The following is an 18920-nucleotide window of genomic DNA, read 5'->3' as shown; positions in this document are numbered from 1 at the left end:
AATGTGGTCTAAATAACTGCACATACGTTTTATGATGTTCCTCATTTCGGATGACGTAAGAACAGGAGCTGCATCATTCATTTCATTTTTGTTGTCGGAATCTGCATCAATGATATTTTTTTAGCTTTGAACAAACTCCAAAATGTCTTAGTCTGCCATTAACTGGGGCTGTACACACATTATCATCAACTACTGCAGCGGATTCTTTGGATAATACAGTAGGACAGTCCACTAATACAGAAACTTTCTCAAACATTTCTTTAAATGTTGGCTCAGTTTCAATATCCTTCTTCTCCATTTCTTTTGGCACCAAAGAATCTGATACTTTCAGAATCGTGCATGACGAAAACAATTTTCATTCGTGCTTGGAATCACTGAATTCCATGCAGAGTGCAATATATGAAGAGACAGAGACATGCACGGTGCAACATATCAAACTGACTGATTTTTACTCACACTGTGATGTACTTGTCACCGAATTCCAAAGCCAACTGATGAGAGATTAGATGTTTGTGTAGCATTTATAGGAGTGAAAGGTCAAAGTAGCTTAGATTTACAGAACTGGCTCTTGTCGATGACTATTCTGAGGGTATTTCAAAGCCAAGTTAGCTTCCTTTCTACGAAACGTGTTAAACCACCTCTCTTTCATGTCACACCCCTCTTAAATCTCGCCGCCCGATGTTGTCCGTATTTTCTTCATCCTTAGAAAAGCTATACTTTTGTGTTAAGAGAAACGAAATGCATGAAAATACATAGTAGTTTGTTGGGATTGTATTATTTCATGTTAACCGATATTTCATCTTAAAAGTTTTCATGTTAAACATATTTCACTGTATATGTATATATCCACTATGTTACCTACCTCGGTGAGCTAAGTTTTATATGTTGGTAAATTATGCATATTTGGGTTTAAAAGTGATTGAATTGTACTATTCTTATATTCCCATCAAAGCTTTTATGTCTTTAACTAATCTGCATGTAGTAGCAGTAGAATTATCAACAATTATCACAATGGACGTCTCATATACACATTCCCTAAGAATGTCTCTTACAGCCGGGCATCCCATCCACGCATCACTAGAGATTGCATTCAGAGGATGGGTGATGCGTATATGCATTTTAAGCGGGAACATTTTTCTGAAGACCACTAGATGGCATCCTATGTCCATTACTTTTGAAATGAACACAGTTTTAGGTTCCTGACCTTGAGTTTTTCTGCCTGACTTTGGTATCAACTGCTGCGAAGGTGGGGGGAGGGAAAGCATAAACAAGGTGGGCTCCTTAAATCGCCTCATTCTATTTTTTCCTTTACCATGTATGGTCTTGTAGGGTTACTATGTGGAGCTCTGTTACGTTTTGCATTGCCTTCAGACATATTTCTGGTTGTCTTTTTATTTTGGAAAGCCTCACCTCCAGTCTATTATGGCGTGAAGGCGCTATTTTTCAGAGGATGAATACACTCGTATGGTTAATGAGCCATTTACTAACACAGAGAGTGATGATTCATTTCCTAAAGAGTTAGAAAGTAATATTTTTCTAAGAGTTAGAAAGTGATACTTCTCCGTGCTTCGAGATTTACCACACTCAGATTTCATTTTTAATTTTGTTACTTCTTCCTGTAAATAGTCTTTATTGTATTGTTTTTATTAATTTTAAACTTTATTGATGGATTTTATCAATTAAAACTTTGGAATAATTTGAATAGCGCTTCTGAAAATTATTTTACAAGATAAGCAATTTTTAAAATATATTTTCTTGTAAAATAAAGAAAAAAGGTTATTAAATGCTAATTTTAACATATATAAGAGCTCAAGTAATAATTCAAAATGATACCAAAAATAATGATGCTAGAAGTGAAACTTTTTTCCTGATTTTTTTTACAAAATTATGCTTAGCGATGCAAAACCCACATCCTGTATGGTGACTGCCTTTGATTCCCTTCTGTTCTGCACGAGCTTCTTAAATGTATGCTGTCACGAAAGGGTTAAAGGCATTTCATGCAACTGGGGTTTTTCTTGGTAGGAGTGACTAATGCAGATCTCACAGCAGACTATATGAATCTTGCCATTTTTTCAATCATGATGATTTATATTGAAAATACAACCCCACCATGCAGAAATGGTACAGAATGAGAGCATTTCACTCACTTTTGAGTTCTTTGTTGTTCTTTATTTTTGTCAGATTTAAATTTTGCTGAACCTTTCTGGGCAGAACTCATTAAATGCCTCAAAATAAATGACTGATATGATTTCATATCTTGAAATTTCTGTTTTCTGTCTGTGCTAACATATTCTGTTCACAGAACTTTTAACATATTTAATTAAAGAAATGCAATAATAACTATGCACTAGTCACCTGTATTATACAGTATTTATCATAATGTACGAGGGCTGTAAATTAAGTAATGGCAACATAGGTATACATCAATTTTTAATGAACATACAAGTACAATTGCATTGCATTCCTTCTATGTAATCACCAGCAAAACTTATAACCTTTTGCCAAGTGTCGGGAAGCTGTTGTAGACCAGTGGCAATGTATTGATTGTTGATGTGAGCGACCGAGCGCCCTACTACGTAGAGTACAGATGAAACATCATGAAATCGGTGACCTCGGAGGGGTTCCTTCAACTTCAGAAACAGATCGAAGTCACAAAGACTCATGTCGGGTGAGTAGGGAGGGTGTTCCAGGATTTCCCACTGCCACCGTCACAAAAGGAGAGTGACATTGTTTGCGATATGGCAATGAGCATTGTTATGCAATATGATAGGGAGATTGTTGTGAAATAAACGTGGACATTTGCGCCGCATAGCCAGACGTAGATGGTGCTCTAGAAATCGGCAATAGTAATCTGTGTTAACAGTTTGTCCTTCAGCTACAGCATGTGTAAGAATCACACTGTCCCAGTTGTATGCCATAATCAGCATAACCTTCATCCAACTGGGTTCCTGTCGAAATTTCTGTGGACGTGATAAACCTTGGTGATATCATTCATTTGATTGACACATTAATTCAGGCTCATAGGCTCGTGCCCATGTCTCATCAATGGCGACAATACTCTGCAGAAATGCGTCTTCTTCATTGCACTTTCTCTCCAAGTGGGTGCCAGCCAGTGCATACCGGTGCCATTTCTGTATTTTGGTTAGTCAATGTGGAACCCAGCAGGAAGCAATTTTCCTCATGTTGAGAGATTTCTTCATTATGTGCCACACCGTTTGACTCAGACCAACCTCTAAGGATAATTCTCGGACAGTCCATCGGCGTTCTATGGTAAGGAGACCGCCCAGGATGTGAATCTGCTCTAGAGGAATGGAGGGCTGACCTGTGAGTTGCAAATACGCAGTCTCATTCTGACCCGAATGAAATGCTTGAACCCATCGTGCTACTGTCCTATACGGTAAAGCATTTGGGCCACAGGCTTCCACTAAGCTTCAACAGCATTCTGTTGTATTTTTGCCACGGGCAACCTCGATTTTAAGCCACGACCACCGATCACCTTTTGAAAACATGCTTTAGAGCAATAGAAACGAAACTCCTCACTTTAACGCCACACAATAACTACCCTTCTAAGCAGATTGACTGTGTTTTGCACTCTACACATCAACAACAGCGCCACCTCACCGCTCCCGTATCCTATTTGCACATGCCCGCCCTTCTGCGAGTTTCAAGGTTAAGTTGCCATTATTTAATTTACAATCCTCGTACATAGGTGGTACTGTGTTTTTAAATAGTGGTAAAACAGGGGTTATTTTGAAATCATAGTTTCAATTTTAACTAATAACTGAATTGTAATACTTACTTTTGACTAACTTTTGACTGATATTTAAGGTAAATGGTTTCTATGGAGCAAAAGGTGTATCTGGTGCAATACCAATGGCCTACACATATATTGCCAAAACTTTCTTTTCTAAAGTTTTGAACTTTGGACAGCAGAATAGAATAGAGCTTCGTGAATATGAAAGATCTGATTGGACATTTCATGTAAAAGGATTATGGTATTACAAGCCGAAAGAAAATTTACCTTCCGTAACTTTCATTGGTTCTCCTAATTTTGGTGAGTTATCAGCTAAGTACTTGTTGAAAAATAACATTGCAAATTAAATAAACTGGTAAAGAACTTAAAAGATGTATCATTAACAGTGCTGAATTATCATATACAGTACAAAGTCTTTAATCCGGACTCCTCGGGACTTCGATTCCGGATTAGGGGTTTTTCAGGATTATAGGTCATCAATTTTAAATCTGGTAAGATGGCATACAGAAATTATAAAATTAAAAATATGAAACCATAATTTATGAAATAAAGAGCAATTAATGAACTAAAGGGTATCAAAATTTACAAAAAAAACTTAATATTTATTTGTTTACTTTATTAAACATTTCTTTCAATGTAAATTGTTTAAGTTGCTTCGTTTTATGTGCTAATACTTTCTCTTTAATTCTATAAACATACATAATTTCTTGTTCAGCTGTTCAAGTCCTGTAATTGCTGTGCCGAGAATACCAACTAACTTGTCAATTGAAATTTTTTCATTTTCACTAACCTCTCTGTCACTTTCTTCATGCCTTTATCCATTTTTTGCAGCAATTCTACTTTTTGTTTGATGGACATCGAAACATGGTTTCGCTTTGTAGATCCTTTGGCAGCTCCAGAATCAGAAACTCTTTTTGACATAATCGAAAGTTCAAGCTTACTTTTTATAAAATCGCTCTAACAGTCTGCAAAAAATAACAAGTCAGATCCAATTAAAAGATTAAGGAACAACACAATCTGCAACATTAACTGAAATAGATAATTAGATAATTTTAGCCTAGCTTATACCGTCCGTTATACATTACAAAGCATAAACGTATTTTGCGCTTGCGGAAACGCATGCGTAAAGGTATTATGCGCATGCGCAGAAATTTTGTAGCTTTGAGGTCTTTATTATAGTTCATTTCGGCTTATGGATATGTGGATTAAAGACTTTGTACTGTATAAGTCTACATGAAATAAGATAATGAATTTAAGAGAGATAAATTATGGACTGTTGCCACTTAAAATAACAGATATTTCACTTGTTTCTTATTTCAACTCTTTGTAATGTAAACGTGAAATTTATTTGAGAGTAAATTTATAATAAAAATTTGAAAATGGCATTTTAAAAACAAAATAGTCTGAAAAAATGGTGGCACCATTAGTATAACTAACTAATGAAATTCAGTAAATTGCCAGTTGGAGCAATACCTTTTCTTTCTGTAGTATTGAAATTTACTTACTGAAAAATAGTCATAAAAATATATCTAAGTAAATTTTAACAGCTTTCTTAAATATGATCATAAATATAATCATATTTATATTCATATGATGTTACTCTTTAGCACAAATGTTAAATTTTTCTATTAATTTCTTCTGCTAATATTTTTATCAAGAGTATTTAAATACAAAATATTTTACATGTGTATTAAAATAACATAACTTTAAATATATTAAAATTTATGATGTCATTTTTCTATTTTACTTAGAATACATAATCTGTCTGTCTACACGTTGCTGTTAAGAACAGAGTTATAAATTTTACAATGTAGATTATATATAGGTATCAGTTTTTAAAAAGCATGATAAGCAGATTAATTAAATTTAATATTTCTATTGATTTGAGTTAATTCATTCATTACTTTATATATTAATAGAAAGTGTTTGATTTTAAGGCATTGCTAAAGTGAAATCCAAGAGATTATAATGATGTAATTTCATAACAAATGACCCATGATTTTCTTTGAACCTTAGTAAAATCTGTTATAATTTCTGTTTTTAGATACACAATTTTAAAATATTTTTATTTCCAATTAAAATAATTTTCTACAAATTTACAGTTCACCAATATTTATCAATATCTATGTAAACTTTATATATATATATACATATATATATATGTGTGTGTATGATAATATATAGATATATATAGAGAGAGAGTGATCAACTGAAAATTTTAAAATGTTATGCTGCATATTATGAAAAGCAATTAATTTAAATTTTTAATCTTTTTAATAGGCTATAGATCTGTATACAAAGATCTTGAAGCTCAAGTAGCAATAGTAACAGAAAATAAGGATTTACAAATGCAGCTACATGAAGTAAGATTGGATTCTTATATTTAGTATTTAAGAAACATTGAGTTACAAATTATGCCATGTGGTATGAAGGCGTTTTATATGAAATTTATACTGTTGAAATTTTTAAACTGCTTATTTTCTCTGTGAGTGTGTTTCTTTAAGTATATTCTATCTGACATGAATTTCCTTTGTTTCTAATATATTTAGATAGTTCAACCTAGGCTAGCATTTTTCCAAAACATTTACATTCATACATTTTTGTAACGATTTTGCAAAGATTTATATATGACCAAACCTTAGAATTTTACTTTCTAATGTGTTCAATATTACATCTTGACTTCCAAGATAAAAATTCTTTTCTTAAAACATCAAGGTTGGTTATATTCCTCTCCTCCTTCACAATCTTCCAGAGTCCATCCAATGTTTTGGAATGCCGCTTATGTTTGTTTTAAAAGTCCAAATGCGCAGTAATCCATAGGAGACACATCATGGGACTTGGGTGGGATGCATTTAAAGGGGAACAGCATCAATTCCGGTTTCATTTCTCATTTTTTAAAAAAAATAGAGCTGTAGATTTAGAGGTATGGCTTTGGAGCCTTATCATGATGGAACTTAACACAGTTAAGATTGTTTGGATAAAAAGATGGAATTTCTTCTTTAAAAATAGGTGTTAAAACATATTTCTGATAGTAATCCGAATTAATTTTGACATTTTTTCTACTTATTTTAAGTTTTCCGTAATAAGAGAATCTAGTAATAATCATAAAACTTTCCTTGTTTTCTCTAAACCAACATATTAAGTCTTTTCCTCCTATTTTTTGGTAGTAAATCAATCTTTTTCTATTGCAGTCAGATATGTATATCCAAGTCTCATCACTTGTAACTAGACATTTCTATTTTTCACCTGCCAAATAATTTTCATACAGCAATCTGCACATAGTCTTAAACTGAGAAATATATTTTGGCGTTAGGCGATGAAGATCGTGTTTCTTTGTTTTGATTAGCTTTAAATCACATTTTATAATTTTGTTCATAGTTCCTACAGAGATACTAAAAGATGTTGGGGGGGGGGCTGGATTTTCCTTTAAAACAAGAGATGCGACTTTAGATTTAATTAGAGGTTACCTTTGTTTGGTATGCATTTTTTGTCTTTTTCCCAGTCAGATGTAAACTCTGACGTTTCTGTCCTTTCATATTAATTATGCCACTTATTTTATGTGTAGAAATATTAAAACCATATTTTTCACATCTTTTTAATATTTGAATAAGAGTATTTCTTCGGACAGCGCAAAAATATGTCCTTCGATCCATTGTTTATTTTTCAGCAACTTTTTAAAGAAAAGAATATTTTTAATGCTGCAGATGATAATTAAACCTTATTTGATGGCAGTGACTTTTTATGTTTAAATTAATATTTAAATTTATAAAGAAAATCAAAATCGTTACAAAAATGTGTGAATTCCCTCTGTAGAACTGTCTAGAAACAAAGCTGAATTTCTGCACTGCTTAGCAGTCAAAACTGTTGAAAAATTGTTTCATAATAAATGAATTTTACATGAACAGTACACATTTCATTACTTACTTTTAAAAATAAGATCATTAAAATTAATAGAAATATTTTTGGAAGTATTCTTTATGTAGTTCTCCCCCCCAGAAAAAAAAACAAGCAATCAGCAGGGATCTTCCCTTATTAATTTAATGAGACATTTGCCAATATGATTTTTTTTAATCCATTTGAAATTAACATAATGCAAGGTGAGTGTTCCATTTCCAATATAATTATGACCCAAAAAGCATCTGGAGAATTAGAATGAATAGAGATGCAGGAAGATCAAGCTCTACAAATAAATATAAATCAATGCTGATTACTGAATTTTGGAAATTTATAGCGGAATCGAAGTATCCTGAATTAAAAAAGGCTGCTTGTCAAATTATTTCAATATTCGGAACAACGTACTTATGTGAATCATTTTATTCCACTTTAAAGTTCATGAAATCCAAACACCGATTAGAATTAACTAACCAGCATCTCAAAGAATTACTGAGAAGTGCTGTCATCAATTATTCACCAAATTTTAAAGAATTATCAAGAAGTAAAATAAATGTGTTTAATTTTTAATATTTAAATTCAATACACATATTATGTACTTTTATTTATATGTTTTCAATAAATATAATTTCTGTAAAAAAAAATTGAATACCTTTTTTTGCATACCTTTTAAATATGTATTTAATTGTGGCTTGTGAAAAATTTCAAATTTTGAAAAATAATCAAGAAGCTTGGCCACCCCTGAACTAAAATAATAATTTATTATCATTTGATTATTATAACTAATTATTAAGAAATATACTTTTTCGATATGTAGTATTAATGTGCAGTGTGCAAAAAAAAAAAAAAGGTACAGTTCTATATCTCCCGTTCTACTGGGCCGATTGACGAAATTCAAATTGAGTCTTTCATGTCTCGAAAGCGTGACTTAGGCTATATATTAGATTTATAAATAGCATTGTTCTAATATAGGTATTTTGACTCAAAATCGGACTTTTTCTAAAATGACATGCCAATTCTTTTCCATATTCTGGTTCTACAACTCAAATTATGCATAAATAGTAAATTTTATAAAATTTGGTGCGAAATTTATGAATTCAAAAAGTTATCTTGGTGCATTTTTTTCAGTTTGCACCAAGAATAAATTACTTGCTGAACTTCTTAATATATGGCAATCTACTTTCCTTTCCCTTTTTAAACATTGTACTAAGCGAAAAAAAAGTCATATCGTTCCTATTTTCAAATAATTTTACCTAAGTGCCTAAACCACATTTGTTGTTGTTATCACTTTAAAAAAATATGCCAAATTTCAAAATGCGTCAGTATATAAATTCACATATATCTTTGGAAATTTTGAATAAAAAATTCTTAATTTTTTCATGTATGCTTAGAAATACATCTACTTTAAGACGATTGTAAAAATTTTATAGCTTATATTTCAAATTTTTTTCAAAAAATTTATAACAATTATTTAAAAATACAAATTTTTAAAATAAATCATTAAGAATGGGCGAATTTTTTTTGGAATGAACCTAAATTTTGAAATGTGAAAGGAAGAATCAAATAAGTTTAGTAAATATACACCAAATTCAATTAACATTGAGGAGCTAATGTTTTAAAAACTACTCATGCGATTTTTACAAAACTTGGGAGTTTGGCATAATTTGAGCCGTAGAATCGAAATATGGAAAAAAATTGGCATGTTATTTCAGAAAAAGTTCGATTTTGTGTCAAAATACCTATATTAGAACAATGCAATATATAAATCTAATACATATCCTAAGTCGTGCTTTGGAGACATGAAAAATTATATTTGAATTTCGTCAATGAGCCCAGTAGAATGGGAGATATAGAACTGTCCCATTTTTTGCACAGTGTACATGCATTTTAGCTGAAAGATAAAATATATACAGTCAAAAGTCGTTAATCCGGACTCGTCGGGACTTCGGCGATTCCGGATTATAGATCATCAGTTTAAATCTCGTAAGATGGCATGCACAAATTCTAAAATTAAAAATATGAAACCGTATTTTAGGAAATAAAGAACAATTATGATCTAAAGGGTATCAAAATTTACAAAAAAAGAAGCTTAATATTTATTTGTTTACTTTATTAAACATTTCTTTCAATGTAAGTTGTTTCGTTTTATGTGATAATACTTTCTCTTTAATTCTATAAACAGACATAATTTCTTGTTCAGTTAAAAAGCTCTGCTGTTCAAGTCCCGTAATTGCTGTGCCGAGAATACTGACTAACTTGTCAATCGAAATTTTTTCGTTTTCACTAACCTCTCTGTCACCTTCTTCATGTCTTTATCCATATTTTGCAGCAATTCCACTTTTTGTTTGACGGACATCGAGACATACTTTCGTTTTGTAGATCCTTTGGGAGCTTCAGAATCGGAAATTGACATAATCGAAAGTTCAAGTTTACTTTTATAAAATTGCTCTTACAGTCTGCAAAAAATAATAAGCTGCATCCAATTCGAAGTTTAAGGAATAACGCAAGCATCAACATTAACTGAAATAGATAATTGTATAATTTTAGCTTAAACCGTCCGTTATACGTTAAACGCGCACGCGAAAACGTATTCTGCACTTGCGCATACGCATATGAGCGTAAAGGTCTTACGCGCACGCGTAAACGCCTATGCGCATGTGTCAACGAGGCGCATGCGCAGAAAGATTTTAGCTTTGAAGTCTGGATTATAGATCATTCCGGATTATGGGTGTCCGAATTAACGACTTTTGACTGTATAATAGTTATTAATTTATGCTATAATTATAATAAATATTTCTTTTAAAATTATAAAAAATTGTAATTATGATTATATTAGAATTCATTGTAATGATATAATAATGCAAATTATACAATAATAGTAATTTTTAATATTTTATCATAGAGTTATGTATGTATGTATAGAAAAATTAAATTTTAAAAACAGTCTAATGAAACCAATATATAAATAAATGCAAAAAATTAAACACAGTGCAATCAAACAATTTATTATAAATGATGATCAGTATTTTATGTTAGAGTACTTAAAAGTAATTTTCTGCTTCTTTAAGTCTATTTGAACACAGTGGAGATAAACAGGGCAAAAGAAAGAATAAAATAAATACTTACTACATGATTCATGTACATCCACCTTATTTCGTGAATAAATTGGTCTGAATGGTGCATGCGTGTCTGTGCTCATGGTCATGTTAAACTATAACTTATTTTTGCTTTCCAACATATTCCTTTAAGAAGCCATTATGCCACATCAAAGGCTAAAATATCATATACAGGAGTTATGCATCTCATGCCATTTGTAGGAATTAATTTTCACAAAAGATTAATATCCACAGGAGAAAATTATTTTCATTTGTGTTTTAAACCATAATATTTAACTGATAATCTGCAATACATTTATGAAAATTCTGTTATAGGAAATTCCTGTTTACATTTATTTAAGTTGTTGAAGATTGCATGATTAAATATCTCTTGGATGACTGGTCACTGAACTCAGAGTTCCAGTTAAAAAAATGCATCAAATAAGTTAAGCTTTCAGGCTACAACAATTTTGCTAATAAGAAAAGTGCACAAAATTTTAATTTTTAAATAGGTCTCTGATTTTTAAAAAAAAAAAAAATTAGAAATAAGAAAAATGCTTTTCTTAGACAAGTTAATTAAAAAACATTCTCACACAACTGAAATTTTCTTAGATACTTTTAATAAAACTTTTAATTTAAATAGTGACATAATTAATACATAATTTTAAGAACCATCTAAAAACATAGGTATTACCCAATGTAGCTATGCATATTTAGTTTGATAATGTAAATTTGTATAAGATACTTTTACTTCAGAAAAGTGACTGTCAAATTTAGAAATTTTAAATTGCTCATCTTATGTAATTTGGTTATTATATGATCTCCAAAATCCCTTTTCTCTCTTTTTTTTTATTTTATTTATTTATTTATTTATTTATTTTTATTTTTTTAAATGGAGTAGAAGTGGTTTAAGTCTTATATGGGATGATTCAAAGGTAGATCAGTACCAAGTGTTGTGGCACTAGAGAGCAGTGTTTTCCAGGAATTTCATTAAGCAGTATAAGCCATTATCATGCATCATTTATGGATCAGAAAATGGAAATGGGGGGGGGTCAATGCTATTGTGTCATGCTTTGAAAAACTGCCATTGATGGAATTGCGATAATTTTTTAGACCTTTTTTAATAGCTCTCAACTCTCCTAGTTTTGTACCACATCTGGTAGATCACATGATTACGCAGTTTTTAACCTTTACAAAGAAAAATGTTTCCTAGTAATAAAAAAAAAAATATTGAATTAATGAAACTTAAATTTTACAAATTCTATTCCTCCCATCTCCAGTGATTTTCAGAATAATTTTTCATATAAAATTTTATTTTATTTTTTAAAATTACATTTTATTGATATTTTTATTATAAAATTTTATTTGATCCGAATTATCTTACTCTATTGTAGATATTTGTAGATTTTTATAGAATGAATGATGATGATTTTTATAGAATGATTTTATAGAATGAAATAGCTTGAAGACTCAAGCTATTTTAAGCAGTTAATGCTTTTATTTAATTTTATATTACTTCAACATGTGGTTATTAAGTTTATCCACACAAATACTATGTATATGAATTATTTATTTTCATTGTATTTTTAAAGGTACTTTGATAAATAAAAGCTTTCCATCCTTACTTGGGATTTCCTCAGCATAAAAACACACAAAAAAATTCAAAAATAATAAGGACATAAAATTTATAATATTTAATTAAATGCTAATATATTTTATATAAGAACTGTACAACACAGGTATCAATAATCTGAATCATGCATTAAAACATGAATTTAAGTCAGTATGGGATTCCTTTAACATGAAACCCTCCTGATGTCCTAGCAAAAATCTCACCGTTTTTCAGATTTCATGATTGGCAGCTATTGACTTTTGGATGTCTTCAAATTGTTCATTTCTTAGACTGGAATTGTGATTCTCCAAGAGATAGTTCATTAAGCTTTTTTTTTTTTTTTTTTTTTTTTTTTTTTTTCAATATATATATTTTGTAATTTTCTCCCTAAAAAAATATATAACCTGAAGACTTGCATTTGTGTTAACTTCTTTAAAAAAGTTTAGTAAGGCACTGTAATGAAAAAGCATTTGGTATAACTTATAATACCTTACAAACTTATGCTTGATGCTTTTAAAATTGCACCATCATATTAGGTACACTTATTTTAAATGTAATTCTGAAGTAGTAATCATTTATCACAGAATAAACTTTGAAGCATATAGGAAACATCACAGTCAACTGTATTTTGAAAAAAAGAGTATGTATTTACAGTGTAACATTATATTTAAATACGATTTGTACAGAAGCTAATTGATTCATTAATCCAGCCAGGATAATTTTATATTTATTTACTTTTGTATCATAATAAGTAAGTGACTACAAATAAAAAAAAACAGTATGGCCATAAGATTTAAAATTAATAATTATATTTTGTATTATAGAACAATTATGTTTGTTATTTGATTACAGTTACATTTCTCAATCACGAATGAGTATCATATATCCAGGGTAATAAACTACAGTGGATTCACTGACATTTTACTTTGGCATCAGTAACTGGTAAAAAGAGGCATTTAGTTTTGAAATTAAGACTGAAGTAAGCAGCGTTTGAATGTGATAACATAAACATTTCTTTAAAAATTTAAAATACTTGAGTCTATTAAAATAGTAACTTATATTTTTATTTCAGGCTTGGTTAATTAGTTAGTTCTTAATTAAAGCAAATAACTTTGTAACCCTGATTTATGAAAACTTGGTAGACTGAGAATATATTATATTGGTAAAATCTGAAGTATTGCATAACAACAATTTAATAATATTTGTTCTGGATACAATGATTTGCTAATACAATTAAATCAATCAAATATGCTATGGATCACATGCTTTTAGTTCCATATAATTTTAGAGAATAAAATGGTAAGCTTGATTGTAATCATTCATGTTATTTAATTTATTGTAGAGAGTTTTTAATTGATATATAAAGTATTATATATAACTATATGAAGGTTAAATTAACCAAAGTTTCAAATAAGCATAGAAATTAAAATAATGTTTAGTTTAGCAGTAATTATTTTAAATTGTTTTCCTACAGAGATGAAAAAAAAATTGTTTAAGAAAAATGTCAAGATTTTGAAAAAGATCTTGTGAAATTTTAAAAAGTATAAAGAGTTTTGTTAATTTTTATGTACTTTAGATGTAAATTTTTCATTTACATTTTCAGTATAAAGCAATGCAATAGTAATGTTTTAAAATTTATTGCAAAAAAAGTATTCAAGTGTTTATTTTTTTAAAATCACATCACTTATTGACATCTTTTTCAAACATATTAAGGAAGATGAAATATTTTGATGATGCTGTCAAGAAAAAGCAAAAGGAGATAAAATAAATAACAGATACAACTGAAATTAAAACTTTGTATTATTACCACACATAATAAATAGTATGCTTTTTTTAGTTAAGAAGAGTGCTGCTGATAGTAATAATTGATTTTTCTATTTTAGGAACAAAAAAGGCTCTATGACAGAACAACAGTTATTGATAAGTCTTTATTTGAAAGGCCTGATCGTAAAGTTTCATTGTGGGTGAAACTTGTAACATTTTTCATTCGAGACTTTTTTTGACATATCTTATTTATTACAACTTATTTCGTACATTCATTTACATTTTCATTGAAATTATTCATTGTTAATAATTTCCTGATAAAAATATATAAATCATTTGCTCAGCCTTAATTTTATTGTATTTTTCTTTTAAAAAATGAAAGGTTTGTTTTTTGTTGTAATGTGTTTTTAATATTACATGATGTACCATTAATAAGTACAATTTAAAAATACCGTAACAAATTTAATTGGAAATCAAACTCCATGGATTAAAATTACATACATCTGCAGTCAAATTCCATTAATTTGCTCATTTGCATCGAACAGGTTGCTGAAATAAAATGCAATTCTAAATTCTAGATTTTGTGTATAAAACGTTTCCTGTTCCAGATTTCTCTCAAGTGAAATAGTTTAGTACAAAATAAACAGGAAACTTATCTGCATGGCAATTTCCTCCCCCCAAAAGATATCTTCAAATGCTTCTCCCACATGTTAAAAAAAATTTACTCAGAGAACATTTTGGTAGTGCTGCATTATTTTTATTATAAAGATATTTGAAACTTTTTTAATTTCACTTTTACAAGTTACATTTGTTTTAAAAATTTAAAGTGTGATTCAAACTATAATTAATATTCAACATTTCCTGTGGAGATAATCATTGGTTAATGACACAAAGCCAGCAAAATGTGACTTTGGGATGGTGCTGAAAGCATAATGCAACACAAATAAATACATTAGTAGTAATACAGATTCTGTAATCCTCATTTATGATTTTATATAGTGATAAATTGTATCTATTGCATAGCAAATTACTATAATCCTCAGTTATATAGAATACACTGTGTAACTGTCAAAAATGACTATGTAGCTATTAACTAACATGATTATGAATCTGGCATATTCCCCATTTTAATCAAATAGCAAGTTTTGTATAATAGTTATCCATTTTAAATGCATGCAGAATGATGGACGTTAAGAATAGGTACAAAAATGCTCGAAGGCATTTTTATTCTTTTATATTTTATGATACTATATTGAAGACTCCTTTCACATTTTGCTGATAAATTTATGAGTGCTGGAAAAAAAATGTGCTATTATATTTGGTTGAAGTTTTAGGACTTTAACCAAATGACATGAAATGTCAAATTTTTTATTTCATAATTTAGTATGTTCATGTATTTATTGATGTATTGTATATTTAATATTATTGCTTATGTATTTATTACAAATGTAAATTTTTATTGCATTTGTACAATGTGCTTCCTCATATATGTAAATAAATTCATCACACAAGTTATGTTTGCTTGAGTAACTTACGATCACATTTTAAGCCCCAAACCCTAAATGTTTCGTTATCTGCATTTACCACCTTATGTGGTAATTTATGGCAGGACTTGCATCTTATTTGCAAAACTTAGACAATCTACTCATAGCTATAGCCACAAAGCACTGTAGTTCACTCAAAATTAAATCCTCCTGTAGTTGTGACGAAGAGTTGGCTTCTGTCAAATACGTCATGTATTACTACTCATGCCTTAATATTAATCTTTCTTCTAATTTTTCAAATGTTTTTTCCCCCTGTTTTGGCAACTTATGTGTAACAAAATCATCATCTTGTAAATAAAATGTCATGAAAACTTAGCATGGCATTTAAATTCTGCATTTTCCTGTTCTGGACTAATAACTTACGATCTTAATTTCAATAATGTCATGTAGTCAAAGTGTGGTAGAAACAAGAGATGACAAGAAAGTACGATTTTGATCTGAAACAGCATTAAATGAATATTGGATATCTTAGCTATCTAAATTAACAGTTTAGTATGTTTTGTACTTACTTTTTTAAATATAAAAATACTTTTTTTTACAGAAAAATATTCCTAAAAATCATTATGTAATTCTTCATTCAATTTTCAGTCTTCTGTCAATAGCGCATTTATCATTTATCCCACGCAGATGCCGGAAACATTTTAGTCATATCGGCACTTAAATTTTGTGTTATATTAAAGTGACAATTGCTATTTTTTCACCAATTTATGATTTCATTTTAACCAAATTCTCCATATTTATAAATTTTGTGCCTGTGGTCATGCAGTATTAGGATTGTCTAAATGGGCTTCCCCCCACCCAAGATCAAAATGGCTTCAAAGTTAATCATTTTGACACCATAAAAAGACATCAAATTCAACACAATGGATGAACTCTAGAAGATACCACAACATGACTTTTATTTCTGTTTCCAGCAATGGCAAAAACTGTGTGTTCTGAAGAAGCCTACTTTGAAGGCAATTAAGTAAATACATATCTATATTGTGTAATAAAAAGTTACAAAATTCCAGGGACCTTTTTTTACTGCCCCTCATATATTTAAATTATAGCAATTTTTTAGTATATTACTGGTAAATCATACTGTGACGCTTAGCAATATAAGCTTCTGTTATATGGATAAATACTGATTCTATTGCACATATGCACAGGCAGCATGGTTCCCCAAAGCACATTTTTTTCAGTAAGACAATGCATATGTTTTCAAAGTCGTGCTGCCTGGGTCTTTCATTGAAATTTACAAGAATTCTGTTACAAATTAAAGCAGTTATCAGCTAGAGACAGTCATTATGATTAAGCATGTAATTTAAATGGAAGAACAATTACTGTTCCTTCTTAACTTTATTGCATAAAATTTACTTTTATTGATCTAAAATTTAAGTTTCCCCTCTAATGCTAATAGAATATTCTAAAACTTTTTTTCTATTTAAAAGTAATAAGCTTTTGTTATTAAATCTAAACCTCCCTTCCAAAAAAGCATAAAATAATTTGAAATGAAGCCATACTAAAATCTTTTATCTAATTTTAACAAAATTTATATATTATATTAGCACTTGTTGATTTTCAGACTATACAGCAATATTTCCACCCTTATATTTATTTTACCAAGTTGTTATGAAAGAGATTTTGATAAAATGATTTATTTATTTCATAATACATACCAAATTGAATACATAATTCTAGTTTAATTTCTAAAGATTTAACATATGCCATAGTATTATACAGAGGCAAAGTTTGCAGCAATCTATATAAAAAAGAAAATATAATCAATTAAAAATGAATTACTATAAAACTAAAATTTCATCTTTTAAAGAAATAAAACTGCCATAAACAGACATTTTTGTGACATAAACAGACATTTTTAGATAAAATGTGCACTATATATTTTTTGTGACGTAGAAAACAAACTTTTCAAATATTTAAGTTTTTACATAGCAAAAACAGATTTTATTAGATAGAAGCAACAGAAATTATTCACCTGAAAATGTGAAAGAAGATTTGTATAACAATATATTTGGATAATAATTTAACCAAACATTGATCACATTTTCAAGCATATGCATATTTTGAAAATGAATTTGGTATGATACAGTTGAGTATTATTTGCTGAAAATAAATTGTATATACTGTCTTAAAATAAGATTCAATTCAAAAATATAGAAAATATTTCTCTTCCTATTATATACTTTGCTCTCCCATGCAGAAGTAATAATTTTAATTATTTACACTGCAGATTTCTTCATTGCTTTTTTTTTTTTTTTTAGACTAAGTAAAATTAAGCCCATTTTTAATTTAAGTGTTTTTAAATAAAATGATTTTTTTTAAATTCTACAACAAAAGGTTGACTTTAAAATTTCTTTGCTAAAATTATATTCTATTTACTATACACTAATCATATACACTATAGGAAAACATAAAGAGCTCCTGATTTCAAGATACTTAAATAAGTTGGTAAATCTGATAACCAGAATCTGGTGTGATAGAGCTGAGAGCAACATTGATGCTTTTCGAAGACCATTTAGTGTTGCAGATGCTCGAGGTACATTCACTTGATCTTTCACAAATTCCAAAGAGGGGAGGAAAAAAAGTGTTCACAAACAATCAGGTTACTCAGTTCTCAACTTCCTTCGAGACAGAAGATTATTTAAAATGAATGGTTACTTGAATAAGGTGATAGATGTGATAGTTACATCCAAGTTGATTTTTTTTTTAATCTTTTCTTTCCTTCTCAAAATCGGGAGGCACAATTTCCACTGCCAGAAGACAGTGACATCAAAAATGTAATTCACCCCACAGCAAGGAAGCTGGTGTGTTGTAATTTGAAAAAAAGAAAAAAAAAAAGTGTTAGTATGTGGCATATGTTTAAATGAAACTGACTGTACTTGTAATCAGTAACTGGCACAATTTTATTGTAAAAAAAGTCACAAAAGAAACAATATTATTGTTTGTCCAATAAATCACAAAAAATACTGCTCATGACACTTGATTCTTGCAAGTGTCTAGCAACCATAGAAGCTGTTCTGGATTCTTCTACAAAGACATGATTTTTATTTTTTTCTTATAAATATTGAATCTCTTTTAAGGATGGTGGTATTTTTCCCCTTTAATATCTTCAAATTTTGAGACTGCTTTTCACAGCAAGTGGAGTGGAATAAGTGGAAATAATAGGAGGAATAAGTGGAAACACAGAACCGCTTAGGTCAAAACAATATGCTGAAGAATGACCACTGGAGAAGTCAAACAAAAATCAGCGTTATATTAGG

General features: G+C 29.5%; 2 protein-coding genes across 16 annotated transcripts in view; one reads left to right on the top strand and one right to left on the bottom strand.

The window, feature by feature from the left end:
- The window catches only part of PGS1 (Phosphatidylglycerophosphate synthase 1), a 134149-nt gene extending 118518 nt beyond the window's left edge, over positions 1–15631 (top strand). For all 13 annotated transcript variants that reach the window (XM_085821494.1, XM_085821490.1, XM_085821485.1 and 10 more), the window contains 3 exons: positions 3829–4054; positions 6035–6117; positions 14236–15631. In XM_085821494.1, coding sequence (XP_085677620.1) covers positions 3829–4054; positions 6035–6117; positions 14236–14355 — 429 coding nt within the window. In that variant the 3' untranslated portion in view covers positions 14356–15631. The remainder of the gene's footprint in view (positions 1–3828; positions 4055–6034; positions 6118–14235) is intronic.
- LOC118204256 (acyl carrier protein, mitochondrial-like) overlaps positions 1–18920 on the bottom strand; it is a 50411-nt gene that overhangs the window by 2489 nt on the left and 29002 nt on the right. The window contains exons 5-6 of one of the 3 annotated variants that reach the window (XR_015042431.1): positions 17319–17401; positions 10772–10917 (exon numbers count right to left, since the gene is read on the bottom strand). The gene's annotated coding sequence lies outside the window, so the exon portion shown is untranslated. Of the gene's footprint in view, positions 1–10771; positions 10918–17281; positions 17402–17460; positions 18462–18920 lie in introns of those variants that run through there. The other 2 variants (XM_085821498.1, XM_085821499.1) reach the window with 2 other exon arrangements.

Source organism: Stegodyphus dumicola, chromosome 8 (genome assembly GCF_044657685.1).
Source record: "Stegodyphus dumicola isolate Sdum_Otavi_A_Nest chromosome 8, ASM4465768v1".
Taxonomy (NCBI): Eukaryota; Metazoa; Arthropoda; class Arachnida; order Araneae; family Eresidae; genus Stegodyphus; species Stegodyphus dumicola.
The sequence above is the reverse complement of the archived record's forward strand: the minus strand, read 5'-3'. Positions and strand labels throughout refer to the sequence as shown.